This window comes from Molothrus aeneus, chromosome 11 (genome assembly GCF_037042795.1).
Source record: "Molothrus aeneus isolate 106 chromosome 11, BPBGC_Maene_1.0, whole genome shotgun sequence".
NCBI classification, from domain to species: Eukaryota; Metazoa; Chordata; class Aves; order Passeriformes; family Icteridae; genus Molothrus; species Molothrus aeneus.
The window spans coordinates 1,766,916-1,790,846 of NC_089656.1; the positions used below are offsets into that span (position 1 = coordinate 1,766,916).

A 23,931-nucleotide genomic window follows, 5' to 3' on the forward strand; every position below is an offset into this window, starting at 1 on the left:
CATTAACAATTAGTTGTCAATCATGAATTAATTATCAATCTAATAAAGAGTTAAGTAATGTAGGTAATTAAAAGATAAGTTAGAGGTGTTCACTGGAGCTCAGAAGGGTAGCTGCGGAGGTCTCTGGTGAAGGGTGGGAGACCAGCAGCAGCAGAAGGCACGATGTTGCCGGCTCCTGCAGGAGGCTCCAGCTGACACAAGTGCTGTCCCTCAGGTGCTGCTTTCCAGAGCACCTGCTTCTTGGCTCCCTGGCCTTTCTCTGTCTGCTCTACCAAGAATGTTCTGCTCCCGGGCTCTGCCTTTCACAGTCACCTGCCTCATCTTCTCAGCTGGATTCAGGTTAGGAATCCTAGGAAGGAAGGGACTGGGATTAGCCAGACAAACATTCCCAGCCAGTTGCTCTGCAACTCGCAGAGCAAGTTGCACAGTATTGCATCCTCTCTCTGTGCAAGCAGCAAGCAGCAAATTAAACAACTGCACTCTCTGCATGGAGGCTGCAGAGGTGCAAGGGCAGGACCATGACCAGTTAAGTGCCTGGGGACCAACTACAGCACACAGGGTTCCATGTAGAGAAGGCCCTTGCTTGTCTCAAAAGGAAGCAGAGCTAGGGACTGGCTGGTTCCTGGATCTTTTCTTCCAGATTTTGCAACCTTCCAGCAGCGTGATGTTTCATACGGTGTCTTTTCCCAGTGCCTCCCTACCAAGGCCAGATGATGATCTTTCTGTGCTCCTGTGGCTGTTTCTGCCACCTCTCTGGGGCTGCCTGTCTCCCACCTCCCCATCCCAGCCAGAGGGACTGAAGGGAGGGTGTTAGGGGATGAACCAGGCTGTGCTTGGTGGTGCCCAGCATTAGGACAAGAGGCAATGGGCAGAACCTGAAGAGGAAATTCCACCTCAACCTGAGGAAGAACTTCTTTCCTGTGTAGGTGACAGCTTGCCCAGAGAGGGTGTGGAGTGTCCCTCACTGGAATGATTCCAGAGCCCTCTGGACACAAGCCTGTGCCATGTGCTCTGGGATGACCCTGCTTGAGCAGGAAAGTGGGACCAGATGATCTACTGGGGTCCTTTCCACCCTGTCCCACCCTGTGATCACCCAGTGATACCCATCAGAAACATGAGCTGGCAAGGGCTGGATGTTCCTCACCTGCACAGCAGGGTGGTCTGAAACGTCCCCGCGCACTTTGGGGAGAACTGCACTTGAAAGGCCTGCTTCTGGCCAGGAGTGATGATGCCGTGGTAGGGCTTGATGGAGAACAGTGGAAGGCTGTAGATGGCATCTGGGAAGATTTCCAGGGCGGAACCAACACGCTTTGAGCGGCGCAGCTTCTTGGAATGGTCCTGCTGCTCGAGCTGCTGCTTGGAATCCTGCTGCTGCAGCTGCTGCTTGGAATCCTGCTGCTGCAGCTGCTTAGCCAGCTGCTGCAGCAGCCGCAGCTCAAAAGGATGAGTTTCAAAGGGACTCTCCTGCTGCCACCCAAAACGATGCAGCAGCTTTCTGCAACGCCTTAAAGTTTCAGAGGAGAGGAAATGACCTGCAGAGGGGAAGAGGACACCTTTCAGAGACAAAATCCTGTGCTCCCAGCAGCTCTGCCTCCTGCTGCAGGTAGGTGGAAAAGAGCTGGGATGCACTTGGAGCATCTCTGGCCAAGTACTTTTAGCAGGAAAGAGAGCGTCTGGGAGCAGGGTCTCTGACTGCAGCACACACTCCTGTGCCAAAGCAGCAGAGTTGGTTTTAGACGGTGACTTTGCATTTGCCCTGGAGTGGGGAACTGCACACAGACAGTGGCTACAGGTCAGCTCACTTGTTACACCATTGTTTTTCCCAGTCTCAGACTTCTCAAAGAATCTGAGATGTCCCTGATGTCCCCCTTCCCAGTCCTGACCCAGCACGTGGTTGTCCTCAGAGCCTGGCTCAGCTCCTTTGCAGAGCAGAAGTGGCAGAGCAAGAACAGAAGGGGATGAACGGCAGATAGGGGCAAAAACTCTCCAGCTGCAGCTGGGAAGATGCTGATGAAAGTGGACGTGTGGAGAAGGATGAAAAAGCAATTCATGTTTTGGAGTGAAGTGGCAGGGCCCACCCCTCCCCAGGCCCTCAGCTACCAAGTGAAACGCCCTTACGTGTCAGAGCAGGTGAGAATGGCTTCTTCACTGCTTCACTATCTGCAGCTTCCTCCCAGTAGTATTCCAGGGCTACCTTCCCTGTGTTGCATAGTCTGAAACTGAAAAGCAAGAAGGAGGAGTAACAAAAAATTTCCAATAAATATAAAGCAAATAGTACAGTAACATTGTCTGATGGACTCCTGGTACCACTTTCTGCTGAAGAGCACCTTCTTCCCCAGGCAACTCTGCCATGCTCAGACTGCTGTCCTGGGTGGTCTAAAAAAGTATTTCAAATTCTGGAAGTTTAAGAGGAAAGGGCCAACATGGTGCCCAGGACATTGAAGCCAAGGGGCTTACTCTGGACTTTAGGTCTTGGTTTGACTACAAACTTATTTTTGAGCAGATGAGGACAGGTGACATGCAGTGAAAGCAAACCCATGGCTGCTCTCAGCAGAAAGGTATGGCAGCACTGAGGCTCTCCTGACCACCATCTCCTGCTTGGCCTTGTGTGCACGTAAAAGGGCCTGTGCTGGTTTGGGCTGGGGCAGAGTTCTGGGAAGCAGGCACTGGGCCAGCCCTGGGCAAAGGCAGCTCCTGCTCCCAGGAGGAGCTGGGCCTGGCCTCCAGCACTCACGTAGCTGTCCTTGTCTGGAAGGGCAAGGTATCCTTGAACTCAACCATGGTCGTGCTCAGTTTGAACTGGGTGTAGGCAATAACAGCACTGAGGTACACCTCAGCCTCCTGGCTGCTCTCCTCCAGCACAGTGTGAGCTGGTTCCAGGACTGGCTCAACCACCTGCAAACAGAGGAGGGAGGAATCACTGAGCAGAGCCCAGAAGGTCAGGCTGAGAAGGGAATCGTCTGGCCTCCAAGATCAGCCTCATAGAGGGACTGGAAAGGACCATTCACTTTTACTTCCCTGGAAGGATGACAAAATTGGGACTGCTCTGCTACAGTAGTAGTTGTTTCTACCCACTGATCCAAGCAGTCACTACCACAGCTGTTAATATCCCCATGGAGACTACAGCTGTGTTCCAGTCCCTGTACTTCAACCTTGTAGAGGGACTGGCTTTTTTCCTGTCCCCTATAAATCCAGCAGGTCTCTAAATTAGGGTTAAGTTCTCCTGCTGGAGCTTTGTGGATGGAGAACCCAAAGACTGAAGAGTTTTAGAAAGCACCTTTTCCTTCTTGTCTTAGGAGAAAGTGCTCTCCAGATGTCATGTCTGGAGCAACAGCCACACTGCTGGGAGCTGAGCATGGGCATTTTGGGATGTGAAAGATCTCACTTGGAAAGTCTCCAACTGCAGATGTTCTGATTGAAAAGAGGATGGTTTTTAGAGGCCTTAAAATGGTCCAGAAACTCAGAAAGAACCTTCACCCAAGATGAGTGTGTTTGGCAATAATGACAAGAAAAGCAAGAGTCTCAGGAGATGATCCTTCTCTGGCCTCCTCCATAGAGTCATACAGTGCCTGGGCTACTCCATGATGAGACATCCCACACAATACAGAGACCACAACTATTCTCTGGTATCCATGCAGACAAAACTTGGAGCTCACCAGCATATGCAGGAGAAGTGTATTTCTCTCCACTTTAAAAGAAGAGACTTAACTCCTTGTTTGTGAAAAGGCACCAAATGAGATGAAGAGATTTCGAACACCATAAAATGGGATAAAATCATAAAACATTGTCTCCCATTCAACATGGGCTGCAACACTTGTGCTTGTGGCACAGACTGATGGTTTGTGTGTGGCTAAAGGTCTCTTGTCCAAAGGCTTCCCCCTCTAGTGTGAGTGTATCCAGTCACTGTGCATCCACCTCTCCCCTGGACTGCACTGCTGGTGAGCCTCATGGCTGTGCAGTGTCCAGAGGAAGCAGGAGCTGCACAGCCAGCAGGGATGGTGTTATGGTGGTTCTTTTGGTAAAAGCTGGGTTGCCTTTTTTTTTCCTTTTTGCTTCTTACCTTCTCTCTTTTAGGCCACCTGGCTGCTGGGTCTTTCCATGTGATATCCTTCCACGTGACAATGCACATTTGGTCATCCCAGTCTAGGACCTTCCTTCGTGGCAGCTCAAAGTTGATCTTGGTCACCTTACATTTCACAAGGTGCCTTCTGAAGGTGGCTGGGACATCTGCTTTCAAGATCACTGTGATGCCCTTAGCACAGCCAGGATGGAGGTGTCCCACCTAGGGAGAATCAGGGAGTCAAGACCAAACTGGAAGCACTGCCAAGGGCAGGACTGACAGCAAAAGGGACTGATGTGGTGAACAGCTGTGCCAGGAATCTGCACCTCAGAGTGGATTTATGTGAAATTTGACAGACAAAAGTATGAACAAAAGGTGCCACCTCCCAAAATATGAAGCCTTTTCTGCAAGGCTGGCAGCCTTGGTCCAGCCAAGCCAGGGACTGCATCTCCTCATGGCACTGGAATGGGCTGTCAGGGGCATGTGAGGACTCCCTGCCAGCTCCTGGGAACACCAGGGCAGGCCTTGAGCAATGGGGAGAGGCAGAGCAGTCCACGCTCACCTTGGGGGAGAACTGGAATGGGCCGTCTGCCTCCCACTCAAAGCGCATGACCTGCGTAAGGGTGTGGTTGGTGATGGTGAAGGTCCTGCGGCAGCGCTTCCCGACGGGACAGTGCCCAAACTCAATGTGATTGACTCTGACAGCTGTAAAGGAGGAGAGCAAGGGATGTCAGCATGCAGGGAGCTCCACCTGCCCCCCTCACATGCAAAGACACCTGCACGTTCAATGCTTCCTTGCTCCAAGTCTTTCTCCCTCTGCAGGGAGTTCCCCAGGCAGTTCCCCATCCCACCACTTCCAGGGAAACACCCTGACACATCCCTAAGCCAGCGACATGCAGCACAGCACACACTGCTCCTCATGCATGGCTGCCCTGCCCACAGGCCACCAAGTCCCAAGGGTGACAGCCCAGGCCAGGCTAGAGGGAGGACACACGTGATCAGACATTGTCCTCTTCCTTGCTCCACCTTGGCAGCCTCTCCTCTCTTACCATCAATGATGTCTTTCCTCAGACTGCTCTTAGCATTCCTCTCCTGGGTGTCTTCCTTTAATCCATCAAGGGTGAATTCGTCCTTGTGGCCTTCACCCACCAGCTCTACTAGGGTCATGCAGACGTCCCCCACTAACAGACCAATCTTCCCTTCCAGACGTTGAGCCAGGGTGGGTTTGAAAATGACATTAAACTGTGCCGATTGCCCATGACGCAGAAGGAAGAAAGGCTGCTTTGAGGGCTTGGTCTCTGCACAGCAATGGAAATCAGAGTTAAGTGATACAGCTGTACAGAGGAAATATTTCCATAGGATAAATGAGGAATAAGAGGTTCAAACCAGCTGCCTTCTAAGCACAGCTTCTACCCGCAGTGGATCCAGACCCTCTTGCTATGTTCACAAGACTGCCACCTCCAGACACATCACCACTGAAGCAGCTTAACCTCAGGCTGATGCCCAGCCCTCATTCCACCTGCTTCCAGCCAGCTCCAGCCATATACAAAGCTGAGCCAAAGAGTGCTTTTGGCTTCTGCTGGCTGTCTGTGTGCTCAAGGGCTGTGTCTATTCAGGCTAGTACCTTTCCACATGCAGCAAATACCTCAGAGGGTCCACTGAGGTAGTCACAGTCCCCCACAACTCAACCCACCATGTCTAGAAGAACAGAACAACTTCCTAGAAGAAGATCCCTCAAAACATCCCCAAGAAGAGCCTGGGGGACAGACAGCCCAAAGAATGAAACTAACATCTGGCTGCTGCTCAGAGAAGCCAAGAGCAGGGCTCTTTTTTTGTTTTCCCTCTGTGCATGATTGCACTTCGTGGTTAATGAATTTACCGTTTCTGATGGAGTCCCCTTCCACACTTCCAGCGAGGGATGTCTTGAACGTGGAGGCCCTGCCTTTCAACAAGAACACTCCATGCTCATCCTCCAGGCGTAACATAAACTGAGAAAAGGGAAACCAGAGCACAGTGATGCTGGTGTAAGTACAGGATGGCACAGAGACTGACACAACAGTGCTGCTGGTCCCACAGGGGAGCCCAGCACCTCTCCCACTACAAGCAGCACTTAGCACAAAAGTGAAGTCAAACCAGCTGAGAAAAAAGGGCATTCAGAGGCATCTGGACAGAACTGACACAGAACCAAACAGGACAGAAAGTAAGGGGCAGAATGTAATTAAACCACAACTAAGTTTCCTTCAAATGTAGTAAACTGGGATCAAATACAATCTAATGGAATTGGGAAACCACACATGTCCATGAGAACAAAAGGTGACCTGAGAGATGGGGGAAAATACTTCACCACGTTTCTTGTGTTCAACTTAAAGAAAAAAGACTGGATGGAAAATTTTCAAGAACTCTCTTTTTGGAGAACAGATGTCAGTCACTTGCTTAAAAAGAATTTCTGACACCTCTTCCCAGGTCTGCCGTGTTTTCTGGGACCCTTCCCCTGTGCCACAAGCACTTGTTCCCAAACCTTCCTGAGCAGGTCCTCCTCACCTTGACAGGTGTGGTGCCATTGTTACGGAGGACCAGGGGGAGTATCTCTGAATCCTCCAGCTGGAGCCTCTTGAAGCGCAGCACGGCCGTTCCCCTCTTGCTGCGAGCACTTGGGCGCACGACTGTCACCGGCAGCTCCTGCCCCTTCCCACTGATGATGAAGGTCAGGATTTGGGGTTTAATTTCCACAGAGCTGCAGGAGAGGCGCAGAAAAAATTTCAGCTGGCACTAACCCATTTCTCACTGGGCAAGTGAAGCACCAAGGGCCACCCACAGTGTTTTCCCTGCTTGTTGCTCCTGGTGCTGGTGGGGGGCTCCCACAACACAGCCCCCCACCAGCCTCTTCCCAATCCACTCAGGGCCATTCGCTAGAGGAATCTGCTCCAAAGAGCCAGAGCCTTCCACAATAACAGTTAAAAACAATTTCACTTAATTGAATCATGAAGTACAGCAGGTAAATAAGGAGGCACCAGATGAGATATGGCAAATCCCCTGGCTGCAGTGAGATGAACTTATGCAACAAGCAAAAGCACAGCACAAAAGCAGTACAAAAGCAACAAGGCAAAAATAAATCATCGTCACCATCAGCAAAGATCATTTCCAAGAACAGTAAAAAAGCAACTGCTTTTTAGCAATTAGACTTGTCTTGTTCCAATTCAGCCACTAAAGGGTTGAGGAAGGGCAGGTCAAAGCCCCAGTTCACAGGTCCCAGGGCAGAGGAACTGGGTTCCTCTTTCATACCAGCTCAAATCACTCACATAAAAAAGCTCAATGAATGCCAGGGAGTCACAGAGGATCACTTAATTTTACAGAAACCAAGAGGAAAATGTGACTGCTGACTTGCTGGCACAGAAACTGCTTCATCTAAAACTTTGTCCGTGGAAACACCCAGGTCAGCTGCAGCACATCTCAGTAACTTCCAATTGGCTACCTAATATTTCCCTATCTTGATAGTTCTTCATACAGAATAAACTATCAGCCTCATTTGTTTACTCTAAGAGTTACTCCTATATCATCTCATGCCAAGTACTCTGCCTAAGGCTACTGAAAGCATTAGAGCTAACAAGAGGCCTGTGCCTTCTCAGTGGAGAGGCAGCTATCAGTGAGGCCTCCCCAGTATTTCACAGGGTCAGTTACCCTTTTGGGATGACAAGGGAAGCCTTGAAGATGCAGTCGTAGCTCTGCTTGTCTGGCGGGGTGAAGGTCACCGTAGCAACGGCACAGGATGAGCCACGAATGGACATCTTGACAGGATACAGATTGAAAACGTTGCTGACAGGGATTTGTTCCTTGGGGGAACCCAGAGAGCAGTGTTAGGAGAAAACACCTTTCAACATGACAGAGTTTTATTCATAAATGCATTACTGAGAACAGTCCCAGACATTGTGTCTTCCTTCCTGCCTCCCTGGGCAGGCTTCCGTCCTCCCCTTCCTCAGGGAATGCTGACCTTGTGCTAAAGCATTGTGTGTTTTGAGTGCTGGCAGCTGCCCCAGCCTATATGGGAGGTGGGCACTGCATGAAAGACCCTGCAAACAACCTAGAACTGGCCTTCAAAGAGAAGGAAAAGCCAGGGAGCCTGAGGAAATGCTCTGCTTTGAGCCCTGCCAGGTCAGTTCATAACAGCCCCTCTCTGTGTGTGCTTCCAGGAGAGGTTCAGAAGGATTCACTTCTCCCACTGAAGACCCAGAGGTGTGAGCCAAACCTTGCCCAAGACATGCAGAATTCCACACAACTGTTCCCTGGCTCTGCTGCTCTCCCCTGCAGTTTGACCTGCACTGAGCTAGCTTAGTCTGGGCCACAGGAAGCAACGCATCTGGAGAACAAAGCAGGCTCTCACCCGGCCCTCAGAGGGCAATCACCACCTTGGCTCCTGTTCTTACCTCTCCAGGCAGGATGGAGAGGACCACATCACATGGCAGACGGCCTGCATTGCAAATTCTGAAATGAGCTTCTGCCTCTTGGCCAACCAGAACCTTGTTGAAGATGAATCTGTTCTCATCTCTGATGAACAGGCCCGTGCATTCCACCAACTGCAGCTTGCGGTCGAGGTCGGTGCTGCTGCAGATCGGGTACTCCTTGAAGATTAACGCGACATCCTCAACAAGCGCTGTGGACAGACCAGAGGGATGAGCATGGAGAAGCCTCCCTGACCAGAGGGATGAGCATGGAGAAGCCTCCCTGATGAATTTGTCTAGACCCTCCTGGCCTCTCAGAAGCCTTGATAAGCCCTTTCTGCCCGGGTGACTGCTAAACCCAGCCTTGGGTGGGGGAGTTGGCTGTGAGGAAGGAGCTCAGTCAACCTCAGTCTTAGAGAGCATTGCTTTCCTTTTATCCTTCCATGCATCCCTCTCAGCCTGGGAGGGATGAGTCCACTGGTGGACTTGAAGAGGGCTGGAACCTCTGAGGATTTTAAGGTGGGACACCAGGGCTAGTGTGCCTCTCTATCCCAGCAGCAAGTTGAGGTGCTGATCAGCAGCAGGTGTGACCAAGGGCCCTGTGGGCAGTGTGTACCTGGGAGGCAGGACTCGGCAATCAGGGTGAAGGGAATGCCGTGGGGATTGTCCTTGGGGTCTCTGCCCATGATGTCAATGTAGAGATGCTCCTCACATGTCCCCTCCTGCCTTGCAAGGCATTCCACTGTGATCACCTGCAGGCCACATGGACGGATGGAGCCACAGCAGGGGGACACCGTGAACACGCCAAGATTGAGGTGACTCTGCAGAAAAAGTTCCAGGAGAGGCTGATGGCTAATAGCTGTGCCTTGAGCACCCCAGCAAAGAGTACGTCCTGCCCTGGCCTCCAGCTGGGCCCAAGCACCCAGTCCCAGGGCAGGGAAGGATGACTTCATGGCCCAAAGGCAGCCCCAGGCTGAGAGCAACAAACCAAGAGGAGCTGCAAGCCTGTCCCAAGTGGCAGAGAGAAAGGAGTTTGAATCTAAAGAATGAAGGTGGTAGTTCTGATCCTTCAACCTCCAGAGGTAACACCAGAGAGCAGAAATAGTTCTGAGAAATGATAGGAGAGAGGTAGGGAACTGAGAAGAAGAACAAGTAATGTTGTCTGAGCTCTGTGGACTGGGAGTTCAGTGGGGGATGGTTTTGCTTCTGAGGTGTTCACAGACCTATGCTGGCTTGCAGCTACCAAACACAGGACCTGCTCCCCTCTGTTGACCCCACAACTCCAGGTCAGAGCCAGGCTAAAGGACTGTCAGTGGGACTGAGCAGATACTGGTCTTGCAGACTACGTCCCACCCTGTGGTGATGAGCCCCAGCCTGGGCACAGCAGCATCTTCTCAATCCCCTGCAGCAGCACTGCTGGGCAGCAGGAGTCACCCACCTGTGTCAAGGAGCTTGACTCCTTTCCTGTCGAGTGCTCTGTAGCTGATGGAGCAGATTCCCCTTGCTTTGAACTGAGGGGAGAAAGCAGAGGTATCTGTCATGCTCAGCTCCCCTGCCTCAAAGGCCACAGCTGGCCTTCCTCCTCACAGAGAAAAGCCTTCCTGCTCCTGATGGCTCCCAGAGAGCAGCCAGCAGCTCCCATTGCTGGACTGAGCAGCTCTATCACCAGCTTAGTCCTACACATGGGGATACTGAGGTGTTTTTTAGCTCCCTCTCTCCAAGCCAGGGACGCAAATGGACGATAGCCCAGGTCTCCTGGCTGCCTGCCACATACCAGCTGTGTGGGGCTGCCTCCTCTGACAGGAAGGGTCCTGCAGGGCTTCTCATACCTTTTGATTTCCAATGCACATGCAAGCTTAGGTGCTTGGCGGATGCAGAATTTGAAATCGGCCATGCCTATGTTCTTCACCACAACACTCCTGGTCTTCGTGGTGCCCATGACCATGGCTCCGAAGTCGGTGGGTGAGGCAGGCACGATGCTGTACTTGCTGTACTCCGCTTCGGCCGACACCCTCACTGGGATGTTGGCGACAGCCGGGCGTCCTCGACCTGGGCTGGCATCTGCCACCTGTGTCCACAGGAAGGGGTGGTAAACAATAAAGAGGCCAGCCAGATTCTCAGCTCCCCTTAACAAGCCTCACAAATGGTGTTGAAAGACTTTGTTTGTGTACGTAGGAGAGAGGATTCTCCAGTTAAAGCCCTCCTTCCATTAGACATCTATCCTGTTTACACTCCCAAAACACCATGTGATAATGCAGCCCGGCCCAGGCAGCTCACCTGGCAGTACAGGATGGGTTTGTTCTTGAGGAAGATTTCACTCGTGGGGTGGAAGAGCATCTCAACATTCTCACCAGGCTGGGAGGCAATCAGCACGCCCGACTGAGGCTCAACAGTGAAGTGGGACGCCACGTCTCGCATCCTGGGACCTGTACCCTTCAGTGTGAAACTGGAGAGAAAGGGAAGGAATGGAGATCTCTGCAGTTAAAAGTACAGGTGCCACCAACACAGCCAGGACTTTGCATAGGACCAGAAAAAAAAGGGAGAGTTCAGCTCTGTCAGGGAATCCTGGATCTTGACAGAGAGTGCAGACAATCACAAGATTACTGCAAGAAACCTTGAGACTGAAATTTTTCATTCACTCCTTCACAGAGTCTCAGAAAGAGAAAGGAGGTGACCACCAAAAAAAGGCAATGAATCTCAGCATTTCAGTGGCTGAAATTTCTGGGGCTCTCCTTTGGGCTCCAGCTGAGCTGTGAAGAACTGCTGGTTTGTGGCTGAATTCTCTGGTAAAATAATTGAGATCAGAGACCCCAGGTTTTGTATTTACCGTGAGGTAGCCAGCATGGAAACAGGTTCTAGCCATTGACAGAGGGAGAATGAAGGCCTGGGAAATGCTCACTACCAGGCAGCAGGACTCACCTGTACTCAATGTTGTATACCCCTTTGTTCTGTAGACTCAGGATTTTCTTCACGTTATCCAGGACATTAATGGTTCCAAATTCCAAGCTTCCATCTGGACCTGCAGAACACCCACAGAGCAAGGTCAAACACGGTATTTGTAAGCTGCTGCAGAATACACCAGCTCACAAGCTACATGGAGGTCTCGGCACAAAACCCTTTTCAGCAAGATCTCATTCTTGAAAGTGTTTTCCAGCTACTTGTCTGCCCTTTCTCTTCTTACTCAAAATATCTGCAGGCTTAGTAGCTAAAGAGCTCGCCTTCCATTTCCTCGCTCCCAAGCACAAATCCAATTACTTTATATGCTGTGCTGAGCCTGTGGGCGTTGCCAACTGCCTGTTCACGTCACTGTTGTTTCAAAGCCCCCAGATCCAATCTGCATATGAAACTGCACACTTCAAAGTTCAGGAGGGATAGACTTAAGGCTGTCAGAGCCCTGACAATGCTTTATTCCACGCAGCTTGCAGAGTATGTGCTTTACATATCCATGCCTTCCTTGCATGCTGTCCCGTCCCATCCCGTCCCATCCCATCCCATCCCATCCCATCCCATCCCATCCCATCCCATCCCATCCCATCCCATCCCATCCCATCAAGTGCTTTGGTTGCCCACCTCCCAAGGTAATGCAGTGCACCTGGACTGCTTTGTTTGGGAGGCATCCACTGACCTTCAGGCATGTCAATGCTCAGAGAAACATCATAGACCTCTGCAGAGATTTCGATGTTTTCAGCCTGAACATTCCCCAGGATGTTTTCTGTATCTGAAACCTGAGGCAGCAAGAAACAAACACTGTTCAGATTATTCTTTTGGTAGACAGCCTGAAAGTCCTTGTCTCTTCTGGCTGCTTCCCCTATGGCCTCCCTGGCTTCACAAGCATTGGTGGACTCCCAAGCTTTGCTAACCTGTTCCTCTCATGGGCTGCCCCAGTGGGATTCTGCTGCAGTAAAAAACCCTATCAGCCCAACTCTGCACTCCTAGAGCAGGGAATGCTGCTGCTAAAGCATCCTTGAGAGGCACAGGAGTATAAGAACAACCACAAGAAGTGTGAGGTGTCTCAGAGCAGGTGGCATTGACAACCCTCTCCGATCACCTAGCACCCTGTCTGAAATGCAGCCCCTAAACAGAGGGAAGGGGAACAAAATCCCATGGGGAGATTTTGTTGCACTATGGAAGAGCTTCAGACAAAGTCCAGGAGGAACGTAGAGATCACGCTGCAGTCTGTACCACCAAACAACAACCTTCAACCTTTCAAAGGAAAAGGTGGTTGTGGCACAGGCTCAGGATGCAGTGTCTGCTTATCTGGGGGGATCTGGATGCACTGCATGTTCTGGCAAATGCTGTGTAGAGGCAGAAGTTGGGGTCACAGCACCCTTGTGTCTGTCAGGTGCAGCTCTTCCTGACTCTGTCCCTAGGAGCACATGGCTGCTCACTGTGCCCTGCCCTGCCAGGCAGAGCACAGTTCCTCTCACCTCTAGTCGGAGGATCTTCTCAATGTTGCCAATGTGCTCAGCCTTGAAATGCAGTGTCACTTCAAGCTCTGAGCAGGGATCAAGGATGCCATTATCTTGTGACAAGGAGAAGTTCTCAGCAAGGTCATCCAGGCCACTGAGCTGCCAGGCCATGGGCAGTAGGGTGTTGTTTTTCAGGACCAAGGTCCTGCTGTCAGTTCTGCAGAGAGAGGAAGGCACTTGGCATCAGCTGCTAGATGGTCACACCAGCCTCACCACTGAATGCAACTCGGAGCAGCTCCATCCATGCCCCAGAAACCAGAGTCAAATGTTTTCTCTTTGTCACCAGTCTTGGAGTGCTTGTGGGATGACTGACCTGTGCAGAAGCAGCTTGTCAAAAGACAGCTGCAGGGGGCTGACCTCCAGCTTCATGTCCACCCCATGGCAGCACAGGCTGAAGACCACTGGCTCCGGGTTCTTCCCAATGCTGCAGATGAGTTTGTCTTCCAGGAAGCCAGGGCAAGTGGGGAATGCCCAAATGGTCAGCTCCTGGACACGGCCCCACAGGAAGAAATCAAAGGAGCTCTGAGTGTGAGCAGGAGGAGCAGCCCCTGGGCACTTCTACAGTGCCTGCTCTACCTGCCCTTCTCCTACCCGCTTCTCCTTTGGTTTCAGGGTCATGCGGCGAGGGCTCAGAAGGAATGTCTCTTCCCCATCATTCTCAAAGGAGAACTGGACCTCTGCATCCGTGGGGGAGTTGTTGAGGATGGTCAGATTCTCCGAGTTGCTGGGACAGTTCTGCGCCTTGTACCTGTCCACAAAAGGGGAAAAGGCTGCAGAGCAGACTGTTGCCTTTGCCACACACCAAGGAGAGCACCGTGTGCACCCGAGGAAGAGGTGCTGGAAGACCCCACTCTTAACAAACAAACAAGTGAGGGAAATGGATCCCAGTCAGAGGCATGGCAAGGATCCTTGCCGTACTTTGATGCCTAACCCCTGGACTTGGTGCCTCCATCCCAGAAGCCTGATGATGCTCAGGCTACTTTGAGAGTTTTTAATACAACATAAATTCAAGGGTGCCTAGAAAAATAACAGTACACCAGGCACATTGGGTTCTTTCCCCTTCTTTCTTGGGGTGCCTTCCCTGCAGGATATAAAGAAAGGCTTTTGGAAAAAGAGTTTAGCTGATCTCTTTCATAAAAGTCATGAAACTGCTTTGGATTTCATGGATTAGCTCAAAGTCTGAGAGGAAATATAAAGCACCAATTCCCAAGAGGAATGCAAAGAGATAACAAATGATCCTTCTCTCGGGTGTGGAAATAACTTTGGAGTGAAAGGGTTAAAGAGGCAAACAGAAATCCCAAACCATCCATCAACCTGGCTAAAGATCGTCTGGTTTTTTAAACCATTTTAATTTCATTTCCTTGGGTTGTCAAAATAGACCGAACCCTCCAGAGTTCCTATGGAGACAAGAACTTTAATGCTATTAAAAAAACTAGTGACAGTAAAAGTAGAAATACACAATAGCTTCAATGACCACGTGTTTAGGCAGATTTTATCCAGCAGTGAGCATGCAATGCCATTACAGGAAAATGTAATTCCTGCTGTATGTTCCCCCCAACACCCATTTGCAGGTCAATAATAAAATCTTGTTATAATTACAGATGAATGAAAGTTTTACAAAACCATCTACAGAATAATTGCTTGATCAGGCTACCTGCAGAGCTCAAAGCACTTCAAAAACCACCATAAAGTTCATTTCCTAAGGGGTGAAGCTGAGATGTGGTGGGGGGCAGGAGTTGCCATCCAACATCTTTGGACTGGCGGCAGCACGCGGCTCTGGCCACCAAGGCAGCTACCAAGGCACCCAATGGGTAGGCAGAGCAGCTCCTCCAAGGCTCATTTGCCTCTTATCTGTTCAAGTTCACATCTGTGGTCCTTCAAACCTGTGTCTCTCCCAGGACTCTGCTGGAGACTGCCCTGGATTGTGCCACCAGGACAGCATGTCTCTCCAGGCATGTCCAGAAAAGTACAAGGCCCAGCAGGGAGCACATACCACTCTCTTGATTTCCCACACACCAGCGGTCCAAAGTGGAATTGCTTTGTGCTCTCAACATATTCCTTGAAGATGATTTCATCCTCCTCCATGGTCTCCCTCCAGTGTGGAAACACCAGCCTGGGCAGAGAAAGTGGAGAAGGAGGAGCTATGAGATGCTCCAAGTAGGAAATGTCATCAGAAAGCCATAACCCTTCCTGGTGGCTGAGGTACCATCTGCCTTCCCAGCTCCCAGCCCAGGAAGAGGTGTTGGGCCACCTCAGGCAGCACAATCTGCCCAGGCCTGGCTGTGAGTCCAGGGGCAGCTGTGCTGTGGGAGGCTGCCAGGGCCCAGCCTTACCGAGGGTTCTGGCTGATGCTGGGGTAGAGGCCGGTGACACTGCAGGGCAGCTCATACTGGCGCTTGGACAGCACGAGCTCAAACCTCAGCGTCTGCTCAAACTTCCCTGGCTTTTTGGCGAAGAAGTGGACCTTCAGTTCCACCTCACCCTGGGCAGGCACTTTCCACCGGTACCGTTTCAGCCTGGCAAATAAAGAGGAGGCTTCAGACATTGCTGAGGAGCAAATGAAGCAAGGAGGGTGCCATGGTCTCGCCATCCCATGGAGGCACTGGCACGGGGTCACTGTGGAGCTGGGGACAATGGACCTTGTTTGGCAAGAGGACCAAGAAGCAGAGGCATCACCTCCTCTTTGTGGCTCACCTGAGGAATGCTGCAGGGGTTGAGGGTCTTTCCAGCACTTTCAAAGTACTTCTGGATCTTGTTGCAGAGGAATCCCGGGGACTTTCTGTTCTCTGTGTGGAGATCTTTGCAGACCTGACTCTGCTGACCACTTTACCTGTCTTTGGCCGCCTCTCAGCAGAACTGCCCTTCGCATCTGGGGCCTTGGCCTAAGGAGAGAGAGAAAAGGGAGGGAGAGGTGAGCCCTGAGACATCCCCGTCCTGGAGAGTAAAATGGGGGTTTGTTCACCAACAGAAGAGAGAATAAATACATAAGTCCACCTGCCCATGGGCTTGGTTTTCCTTATTGGTGCTTGTTTTGCCTAGGATGCCCCTTCTTATGCAAGACCCTCTCCTCAAAGGAAGTTGATGGTTTTAAGTTATTTTTTTCCTTCTTGTCTTACAGAACTGCTCTGTTTCCAGCAGAGTCCCATCCCTGACAGAAAGGAGACCTGCAGACATGGGGCCCCCCATCACATCTTCACTACCTCTCCACAATGATCGCTTTCCATCCAGCCTGTCCCCCATGCCCCCATCCAGCCTGGTCCCTGCCCTGGCACCTTCAGTGCCAGCACCACTGGAGCACCCACCAGATTGTCTCCCATGGCAGCACCTCCTGGTGCCACAATGGTGAAGGGCTCCACACGCTCTGCAGAGCCCAGCCTCTCCTCTGGGTACTCGACTGTGGAGAGCGCAGCACCAGGGGGAAGGGGAGGGCTGTCAGGATGCAGTTCCAAATCTTTCAGCAGCTAAACAGAAGAGAAAATCCTGTTGATACTTCTGTCACCTTCATCCTCACAACTCCTTCTTTAAAGGCACCGAGCTTTCGGCAATGGGGTTTTTGACTTATAGGAAGTACAAGCGCTTTGCTATGCCCAGTGGGGTGAGCAGGCTCCAGAGCAGATGCAAGAGCAACAAGCGGGACCGGGAGAGAAGCCTCTCCCAAGTGACTCAGCTGAAGAAAACAATGGCCATGAGCTGCCCTGTCCTGGGACCGTTTATATTGATTTCTGGAGACTCTGAACAGATGGGATACTTGTACACAGAGCACTCCCACTTCTTGCCCATCTGAGGAATGGTGATAACCTCCCCATTCACATAGATGCTACATAGTCATTGTGGAACATCATCAGAGGTCTGGACAAGGCTCAGTGACATTACCACCTGGGAGGGACGCAATGCTCCAGGGCCCACAACCACGGCAAGCTCAGGATCTGAGCCTTGCAGGGTTTTACCTGTTCTTCCGTTGGCAGCTTCCCATCCCTCAGGATCTCTCCAATCATGGCCTTTGGATCTGTGACCTGGATGTCCAAGCACGGCACCCCGACACGCTTGTCTCTGACTGCTCCTTCTGCAACTTTGCTTTGTGTCCCCGGCTGAGATGACTGAAGACTGCTTCGGCCTTCATGTTTTGGTTTAAGCTGCTTCTTCACCTTCTCCCAAGGCCTTCTGGTCCTCTGACCTTTGTTTCCAGCTGCTGGCTGGGACATGTTTCCCTTTTGGATCACAGGTAACTGCACGGTACCCTGAACCCGGTCCCAGTAGGAGAAAACCTGTGCGATGTCCTGCTGTGATGACTCATAGATCTGAAACCTCAGGATCAAATTCTCATCTGGGTCCTCCAGGGCTTTGGTTTCCCCCCTCCCAGAGGCTTTGGTTCCCCTCTTCTGTGGGGGTTTGGGTGCCCCCTTCTCTGGGGCTTTGGTGTCCTTCTCTGGGGCTTTGATTTCCTTCTCTGGTTTTGCAGGCTGCCTCTCCAAGGAGACATTCTTCTTTTCCTCCTTCTGCCTCTCTTCCTCCACTAAGGCTTTTGCCTCCTCCTCAAGCTTTTGAGCCGGCTGCTTCAGCTCCCTTCAGCAAACAAAATAGAAAACATCGCTGAGAGTCACCACCAGAAACTTGGGCTCACTAGTCCTGGCTGGCCCTGCACTCCATTCCTTGATCCTGAGGCCATGGCAGAATTAATTTCTGTGGATTTTCCTCAACCCACAGAGGTTGGGAACATCCCAAGTGAGGGGATTGGTGGAAGGGGACCTCCAGGACCAGCCAAACCTAAGCCTTGCCATTGTAAGGCCTCAACTGTACAACCTCCCTCTTAAGGCACAGCCAGACACCTCCAGCCCACTGCCAAAGGCTGATCCACCAGCTCTTTGTGCTGATGCCTGAAAATGATCTTTGTCTCTTGACTTCCCAGTTTAAAGCAGAGCACAGATTGCTGACATCTGCTTATCTCTCCTACAATTCTCACTCAGCTCATTCAGCCCCCTTCTCTGTGGGCACAGCCTGCTCCTTAATGAGAATAATCCTAGCAGTCAGAAAGCAAAGGCTGCAGGAACTCCTTTCCTGCAAGACAGGCTCCTGTCAGCCAGATTTCCTGCTGGAACCCAGCTGTGACCAAGCAAACTATCTGACCAAGTGCTATCTGCCATGGAAACAACTTGAAGCAGCCTCATCTGTCTCCTCCCCATGAAACCAACTTCAGCCTGGCCTGAAAGGAGTCCTGAGCTTGCTTCAAGCACCTCCACTCCCAGCTCCACACTTTTCCTGTGAGTCCTGAGCTGGGCTGCCTTGCTGGAGCTGAGCTTCTCCTGGGCTTGCCCACGGCTGCAGCTGCAGGGGAGCCTAAAGGACAGGAGCTTTTCTGGCTGCTGTCCCAGCATAAGGAGAACCCTGGCAGATCAGCACTGCAAGGACTTCATCTGGGGCAGGAGCAGGACCCAAAGCAAGGGTTTGTCTGTGCCCCACACCTGCCCATACCACAATCTCACTGTTTTGGTGAAGAAGGGAGATGATGAAGAAGGTGCAAATCAACATTGTGGACTTGAAGAGACTTCTACAGGCAGTGCCAAGGCAAGCCCAGAGCCCAGCTCCCTGCAGGCAGCAGCTAAGCTGGGAGGGCTCAGCACTCAAAGAGAGAAGATGTTGTGTCTCAACAGAAGAAGGTCCTTCCTCTCTTGGGAGCCAGGGAGCTAAGAGAGTGGCCATCCTTGTGTTGCTTCTGGCCTTTGCTATCAAATACTTCTGAGCTCAAAGTCCTTGGAGCAGGGAAACCTTCTAGGGACAAAACTCTGAGCAGTAACCCATGGAAGGCTTACTCACCCCTCCGTCTGTGTACTCTTCCTTTCCTGTAATATTTTATCCATTTCTGCTTTCTTCTCCTCAGGGAGGGCATCATACTCATCCTCATCCATTTGCAAGATGTGTTCTGTGTTCCTCTGCAGAACTTTTTCCTGCTGCAGTTCTTTAGCACAAACCAGAGGAGAAACAATGAGTGACTGCAAGCAGAGCTGGGTGCTCTGGGTCAGCTGCAGGGATTCACAGCTTTTCCCCACCCAGCCTATCATCCCAGGAGATATTGGGGAGCTCATATCCCTGCTCCAAAATTCAGACAATCCCCCAAACTATGGCCGAGCAGAGAGTTCCTGGGCTTTGCCTGGCTTAAGTGCACCAAGGCTGAGGACAGTCGTTTGTCACTGAGCTACAGCAGCTGGCACTTGTGCCCAAGATTTAATGGTAGAGATTAACATCTCTAACATCTGAGGTCTTTAAACCTCAGACCTCCTGCAACTCTGAGATGAGTGCTGCTTACACTGAGGCAGAAGGTAAAAAGATTAATAAAAACATTTCTTACAAGCTCTGCTGCAAACCCAGATACACAGAGATAAGGTTGAGGGCTTGAGATAAGATTGAGAGAGAAGATTTGAGAGAAGATATCTCACCTTCCTTCTCTCTTTCTGCTTCCTTCTTTCTTTTAGCTTTGTCCTTGGCTTTCCAAGAAGCATAATCCTGATGCAGGTTCACCATGTAGATATGACGCCGGTTCTTGACAGCTTTGAGTACACAGAGCAGAGAAGACTCCAGGCTGCTTGTAAAGAGGCTCTCCAAGCCATCAAAGATCACTCCCTTGGAGCAGTCTTTCTGCTGCAAATAAAGGGAAGAGTAAGTCAGCCATTGCACGCAGGGGGCTCGCAGCTGGACACTAAGCCCAGATGTCCCAGGGCACCAGCTATCCTTGTTCCAAGTGCAGCAGCTAAGAGCAGCTGGGACCTGTCCCTAGGCTCTGCCAGCTAAGGGCAGCTGCAGCTTCCCCCAGGGTTCCCTGCACACAGTCCAGGATCCTCCAGCAGCATGTACAGACCTCCTCCTCCTCTCTGAGTTTGTTGTTCAGTGCCTGTCTCTGCAGAGCAGGAATGGCTCCTTTTCCCCCACCCCACACACCTTCAGCCTCTCACTGAGGATGTCCACCAGCAGCTCCTCGGGCAGCACACAGCTCAAGCAGTTCAGCTCTTCCCCACGACTGCTGATGATGTTCAGCTGCTGGGGCGCAGGAGCAGTGGAAACTGTGAACTGCAATGGGAACCATTGTAAGGAAAAGAAACCACGGTGGAAAGCCCTGAACAACTCCCACTGCTGGGCTTGGAGCTGGGGTTCCTCACTAGTGGAGACTAGAACAGACTAGCAGTGCAGGCTGGGGGCTCCAGGGGATGGTCCTGGAGGGCCCATCCCTTGGCCAGCAGAGACCTGAGCTTGCAAGCCCCAGTGCAGCCTCCCAGCACTTTGCTCCCTGCCTGCAGCCACACTAGCCAGGACTGCACTTTGCCAGCAAAGCACTGAGAACCAGAGGAGCTGTCTGCCAGAGCACATTCCCAGCCCAAGTCATGGCACGATGGACCCACAGGAGGCCCTGGCTGGCACAGAGCCTCCACTGTAAGCACTCCCTGCTCTTCTCAAAGACAATGTAAAGGTCCCAGGCATCAGCCAGGGCAGATCATGTTTACCTTGGTGTCCTTTATGTTGGGTCTGTTGGCTGGCTCCTTCTTTTGTGCTGGAGGGTTCTTGCCTTTGGCATACTTCTTGTTGAATTTTTCCCCAGAGGCTTCTTTATTCTTCCTGTGAGCAGTGAGCTGAGGCCTTTTACCTGCACAGGGGACAGACAGTTCAGGGGGGCTTTGTAAAGCAAGCAGGCACCTTTCACTGCATTGGGCACAACCTTGGGCCCTGGAAGGAACATGGCACTTGTTCCCCAGTCTGCTGGGCACTGGCAGCACTGTTTCCCAGAAGCAGCTCCTTGCCTGCTTCTCTTACCAGCAGGTAAAAGCATGCCATACTTGATTTTAAAGCCAGCACTATGTCCCTCCTAACAACTGTGCATGCAGGTGATGCTGCTCGCTCAGCAGTTCCCCTGAGGATCAAGCCAGAGATTTGTCCTCCAGGAGCATTGTTCCCATACACTGCACCTGTTGGGGTTCGTCTTTTATGTATGTTAAATTTCCCCCCTTATTGTTATGTTAGTGGTTTTGCCCAAGTTCCAGTTTCGTGTCAACCTCTGTGCCCCTCCCACGTTACTATGGTTTCCCCAATGTATCTCGTTTGTTCCCCTCCCCTGGCTGCCTGCCTGTCACTCGGCACCCCTGCCTCTTTTTCCAGAAGATTCTGGCTGGGGTGTCGGGTGATTGGTTCAGGGGCAAGGGCCCCACCCGCAACTGTATCCTATTGGCTCCCCACAAATGTCTATCTCCAATGTACCCTCCCTACCCCTCTTCTGATTTGTTGCCTCAAACCCCTCCATTTTCCTTTATAACTTGAGGTTTTGCCTGCCTCGGGGCTCCGGACTTCAACTCCCCGACCCGTCACCTTCCCTTCCAATAAACCTCCTTTCCCAAGAAGCAGTGAGTCGCCCTTTCTTCAGTGTCCTGCAGCATCGGAGTTTCCCATCTGCGGCCACTCGCCCTCAAGCACAACACCGCTTGGGCACAGGGCCTGGATTTCGCGTCTAGGCAGTGCCCGACTGGCTGGAGGCTGGCTGGACACTGTTTCTCTAGCCTGGGCGTTTTCTATCTCCCTGCCGCCGCTCCATGCACCCATCCTGCATTCTCATGTGGAGACCTGCAGCCTGCCCCACTTGCATCATTTGTCTCCACTGAAGCTAAATCCTCCTTGTGGGAAAACCCCAGACGGGACTCAGACTCTTCTTCCTTCCACCAGCTCCCAACCCAGCCAGGTTCAAAACTGAACAATGCAAAACTTTCCCCTGCACTGAACCAGGTCTGGCCTCACCCTGCAGTGCTCAGGGCACCAACTGCCCAGGAAGTTTCATAAATGTCTCTGTGTAACCTGACAGTGGCCATAGGTAACTCTCTGGAGAAAAGAGCTCATCTGGACCATGTCTCTCATTGGAAATTCCTCTGGGAGGCTGTCCTTCCCTTCCTCTTGTTTGCAAGGTTACACTCATAGTCAGCCCTCCTGTGCTTAATGAGTCACTTCAGAAGGCTTTTTCCTTGTTCAGGTGGGCAGCAGTTCTGCCTGCGGCCCATGAGGAGCAAGCTCAATTCAGCTTTGAGGAAATAGAAAATATTTGTGAAAGAGACAGGCGTGCTTCAACACTCCTAGAAAAACAAACATGTTCCAAGAATAGCAGAAAAGGGGGCTATAAAAGAACCCCTGACTGAGCCCTTAAAAGTATTTTTTTTTAAACAAGCCAGAGACACACTTCAGCCATGTTCCCTGAGAGACACAAGGACTGGAAAACTGCTGCTCTGAGTAAGCAGACGTGGACAGTCGTGGTGGGTTTCTCAAGCACTGGCTCTAGCATTTCTCCTTACCAGCATCACTTTTGTGTTTACCTTTTTGCTCCATGGCAGCCTGGGTGCAGAGCTCCCGGGCACGGAGCCCCGCTGGGCTCCCGTCCTTGGCCATGGCCTCTTTCACCACGGTGTCAATGGACACGCAAGCAGCGTCGTAATACTGACACAGGCCTGCTGCTATCTCTGTCTTTCCTGAGAGAGAGAGGAGGGCTGCTTGGTGACACTGGCACAGGAGGCATTGCAGGGACACGCCCTGGAAAAACCTCCAACAAGATTTAAAGGTTAAAAGGACAGTGGGAAAGCAGGTGTCCCTCCAGGGGAGGCCATGAGGGAGGCAGCTGCAGCGTGGGTACGAGCTCTGAATTCCAGAGCCAAGAGGATCATCTCCACCTCCCGTTCAGCTGAGGACTTTGCCTTAAGCACCATGGCCCACCAGGATGTGCTCCTCCTGCTTGTCCCTCTCCCCACAGCCCTGGGCTGCAGCTCACGTACCTGCCCGGGGTGGCCCATGGACGATGACAACCATCCCTCGGTGACTCCCAGTCTCTTTCAGCAGGGACTCGGGATTGAACAGGACAGTCCTGTGATGTGCTGCAGTGCAAAACCAGGGGGAAAAGTCAGCCTCCTGCCTACCTTTGATCCTCATCATCCTCCCCATCTCCTCAGATCCCAGGAAAGGAGACTTGGTGAAAGCAACATGAGCTGGTTCTTTTGTTGCTAGGAAGGGTCAAATATAAAAGAGCCAGTGATATTAGACCTGGTCCTACTGGCTGAGGAACTCATCCAGCCCTAGTCTTTGTGGCTAAGGGAGACAAGGGAATATCCTGATTTTTTCCCCAGTCTGTGGCAGGAACTTGCTTTGGCTACATCCAGGTTGGAAGAGGATGCTACAGCCCTTCAGCCAAGAGTTGCTCCACCAAGCTGGGGAACAGGCAGCTGTTAAAAGCATGGGCTTTCCCTGGAGAGCAAGGTGACAGAGAGTTCAGGGTGCATGGGCTGGACTCCCTGCTCTGACCACAGTCCAAACAGGGACACTGGCAAACCCTCACTGTTTTTCTGACCTGCTGCTGCCTTGCCCATGGCCTTGGCTTCAGCCTCAGCCCTGGCCTTGAGCTCTGCCTTCAGCCTCTTCTGTGCTTCATGGTCCTCAGACCTCACTGCCATCCGCAGGATCTGTGTGTGGAGGGAAGAGAAACCATACACAAGATTCCTTTTCTTGCCTTTCCTCACACAGACTCAATAAACCTATTTTCTGGCTCCTCCCTTCCTCCCAACAACACAAACTATTTAGTTTAGGTCTTCCCACAGCATGTCAGCAGAGTTGGCTTTACCCTGGGGATTGCCTCCATCTCCCTGGCACAAGCCTGGGAATCCTGGAGTGCTGTGAAGCTTGGGCAGCGTGTCCATGGGGACCAGACCTGCCTTCTCACCTTCTCCTTCTCAAGGTACTGCTCATCAAAGTCCAGGGCGTAAAACTCAATGGGAAATTTGCACGGGTTCTTCACCACCACTGTGGCTTCCACCCCATTGCTGTCCACCAGCATCCATCCCATCTCTAGTGCTGGGGGTCTGAACTCCAACCGTGGCTCCAGACCTTGTCCTGAGAGGTGCAGCTTTAAGCGATTGCTGCTCCCATAAATGTTAAGCTCCAGCTCATTCTCGTAAGACCT

At 51.7% G+C, this 23,931-nt stretch overlaps 1 protein-coding gene across 1 annotated transcript in view; it reads right to left on the minus strand.

Moving 5' to 3' along the window:
* The window catches only part of LOC136561416 (hydrocephalus-inducing protein-like), a 74,189-nt gene continuing 50,258 nt past the window's right edge, over window positions 1-23,931 (minus strand). The window contains exons 33-65 of the mRNA XM_066557712.1: window positions 23,680-23,931; window positions 23,323-23,434; window positions 22,754-22,852; window positions 22,301-22,453; window positions 20,456-20,595; window positions 19,896-20,024; window positions 19,397-19,598; window positions 18,777-18,900; window positions 17,203-17,528; window positions 16,268-16,359; window positions 15,660-15,847; window positions 15,299-15,481; window positions 14,959-15,078; window positions 13,557-13,713; window positions 13,279-13,451; window positions 12,924-13,122; window positions 12,122-12,221; window positions 11,416-11,515; window positions 10,774-10,942; window positions 10,326-10,564; window positions 9,935-10,007; window positions 9,113-9,317; window positions 8,482-8,708; window positions 7,739-7,890; window positions 6,602-6,794; window positions 5,940-6,048; window positions 5,110-5,358; window positions 4,623-4,765; window positions 4,061-4,282; window positions 2,735-2,895; window positions 2,119-2,219; window positions 1,145-1,532; window positions 1-349 (exon numbers count right to left, since the gene is read on the minus strand). Coding sequence (XP_066413809.1) covers window positions 211-349; window positions 1,145-1,532; window positions 2,119-2,219; window positions 2,735-2,895; window positions 4,061-4,282; window positions 4,623-4,765; window positions 5,110-5,358; window positions 5,940-6,048; window positions 6,602-6,794; window positions 7,739-7,890; window positions 8,482-8,708; window positions 9,113-9,317; window positions 9,935-10,007; window positions 10,326-10,564; window positions 10,774-10,942; window positions 11,416-11,515; window positions 12,122-12,221; window positions 12,924-13,122; window positions 13,279-13,451; window positions 13,557-13,713; window positions 14,959-15,078; window positions 15,299-15,481; window positions 15,660-15,847; window positions 16,268-16,359; window positions 17,203-17,528; window positions 18,777-18,900; window positions 19,397-19,598; window positions 19,896-20,024; window positions 20,456-20,595; window positions 22,301-22,453; window positions 22,754-22,852; window positions 23,323-23,434; window positions 23,680-23,931 — 5,619 coding nt within the window. The 3' untranslated portion in view covers window positions 1-210. The remainder of the gene's footprint in view (window positions 350-1,144; window positions 1,533-2,118; window positions 2,220-2,734; window positions 2,896-4,060; window positions 4,283-4,622; window positions 4,766-5,109; window positions 5,359-5,939; window positions 6,049-6,601; window positions 6,795-7,738; window positions 7,891-8,481; window positions 8,709-9,112; window positions 9,318-9,934; window positions 10,008-10,325; window positions 10,565-10,773; window positions 10,943-11,415; window positions 11,516-12,121; window positions 12,222-12,923; window positions 13,123-13,278; window positions 13,452-13,556; window positions 13,714-14,958; window positions 15,079-15,298; window positions 15,482-15,659; window positions 15,848-16,267; window positions 16,360-17,202; window positions 17,529-18,776; window positions 18,901-19,396; window positions 19,599-19,895; window positions 20,025-20,455; window positions 20,596-22,300; window positions 22,454-22,753; window positions 22,853-23,322; window positions 23,435-23,679) is intronic.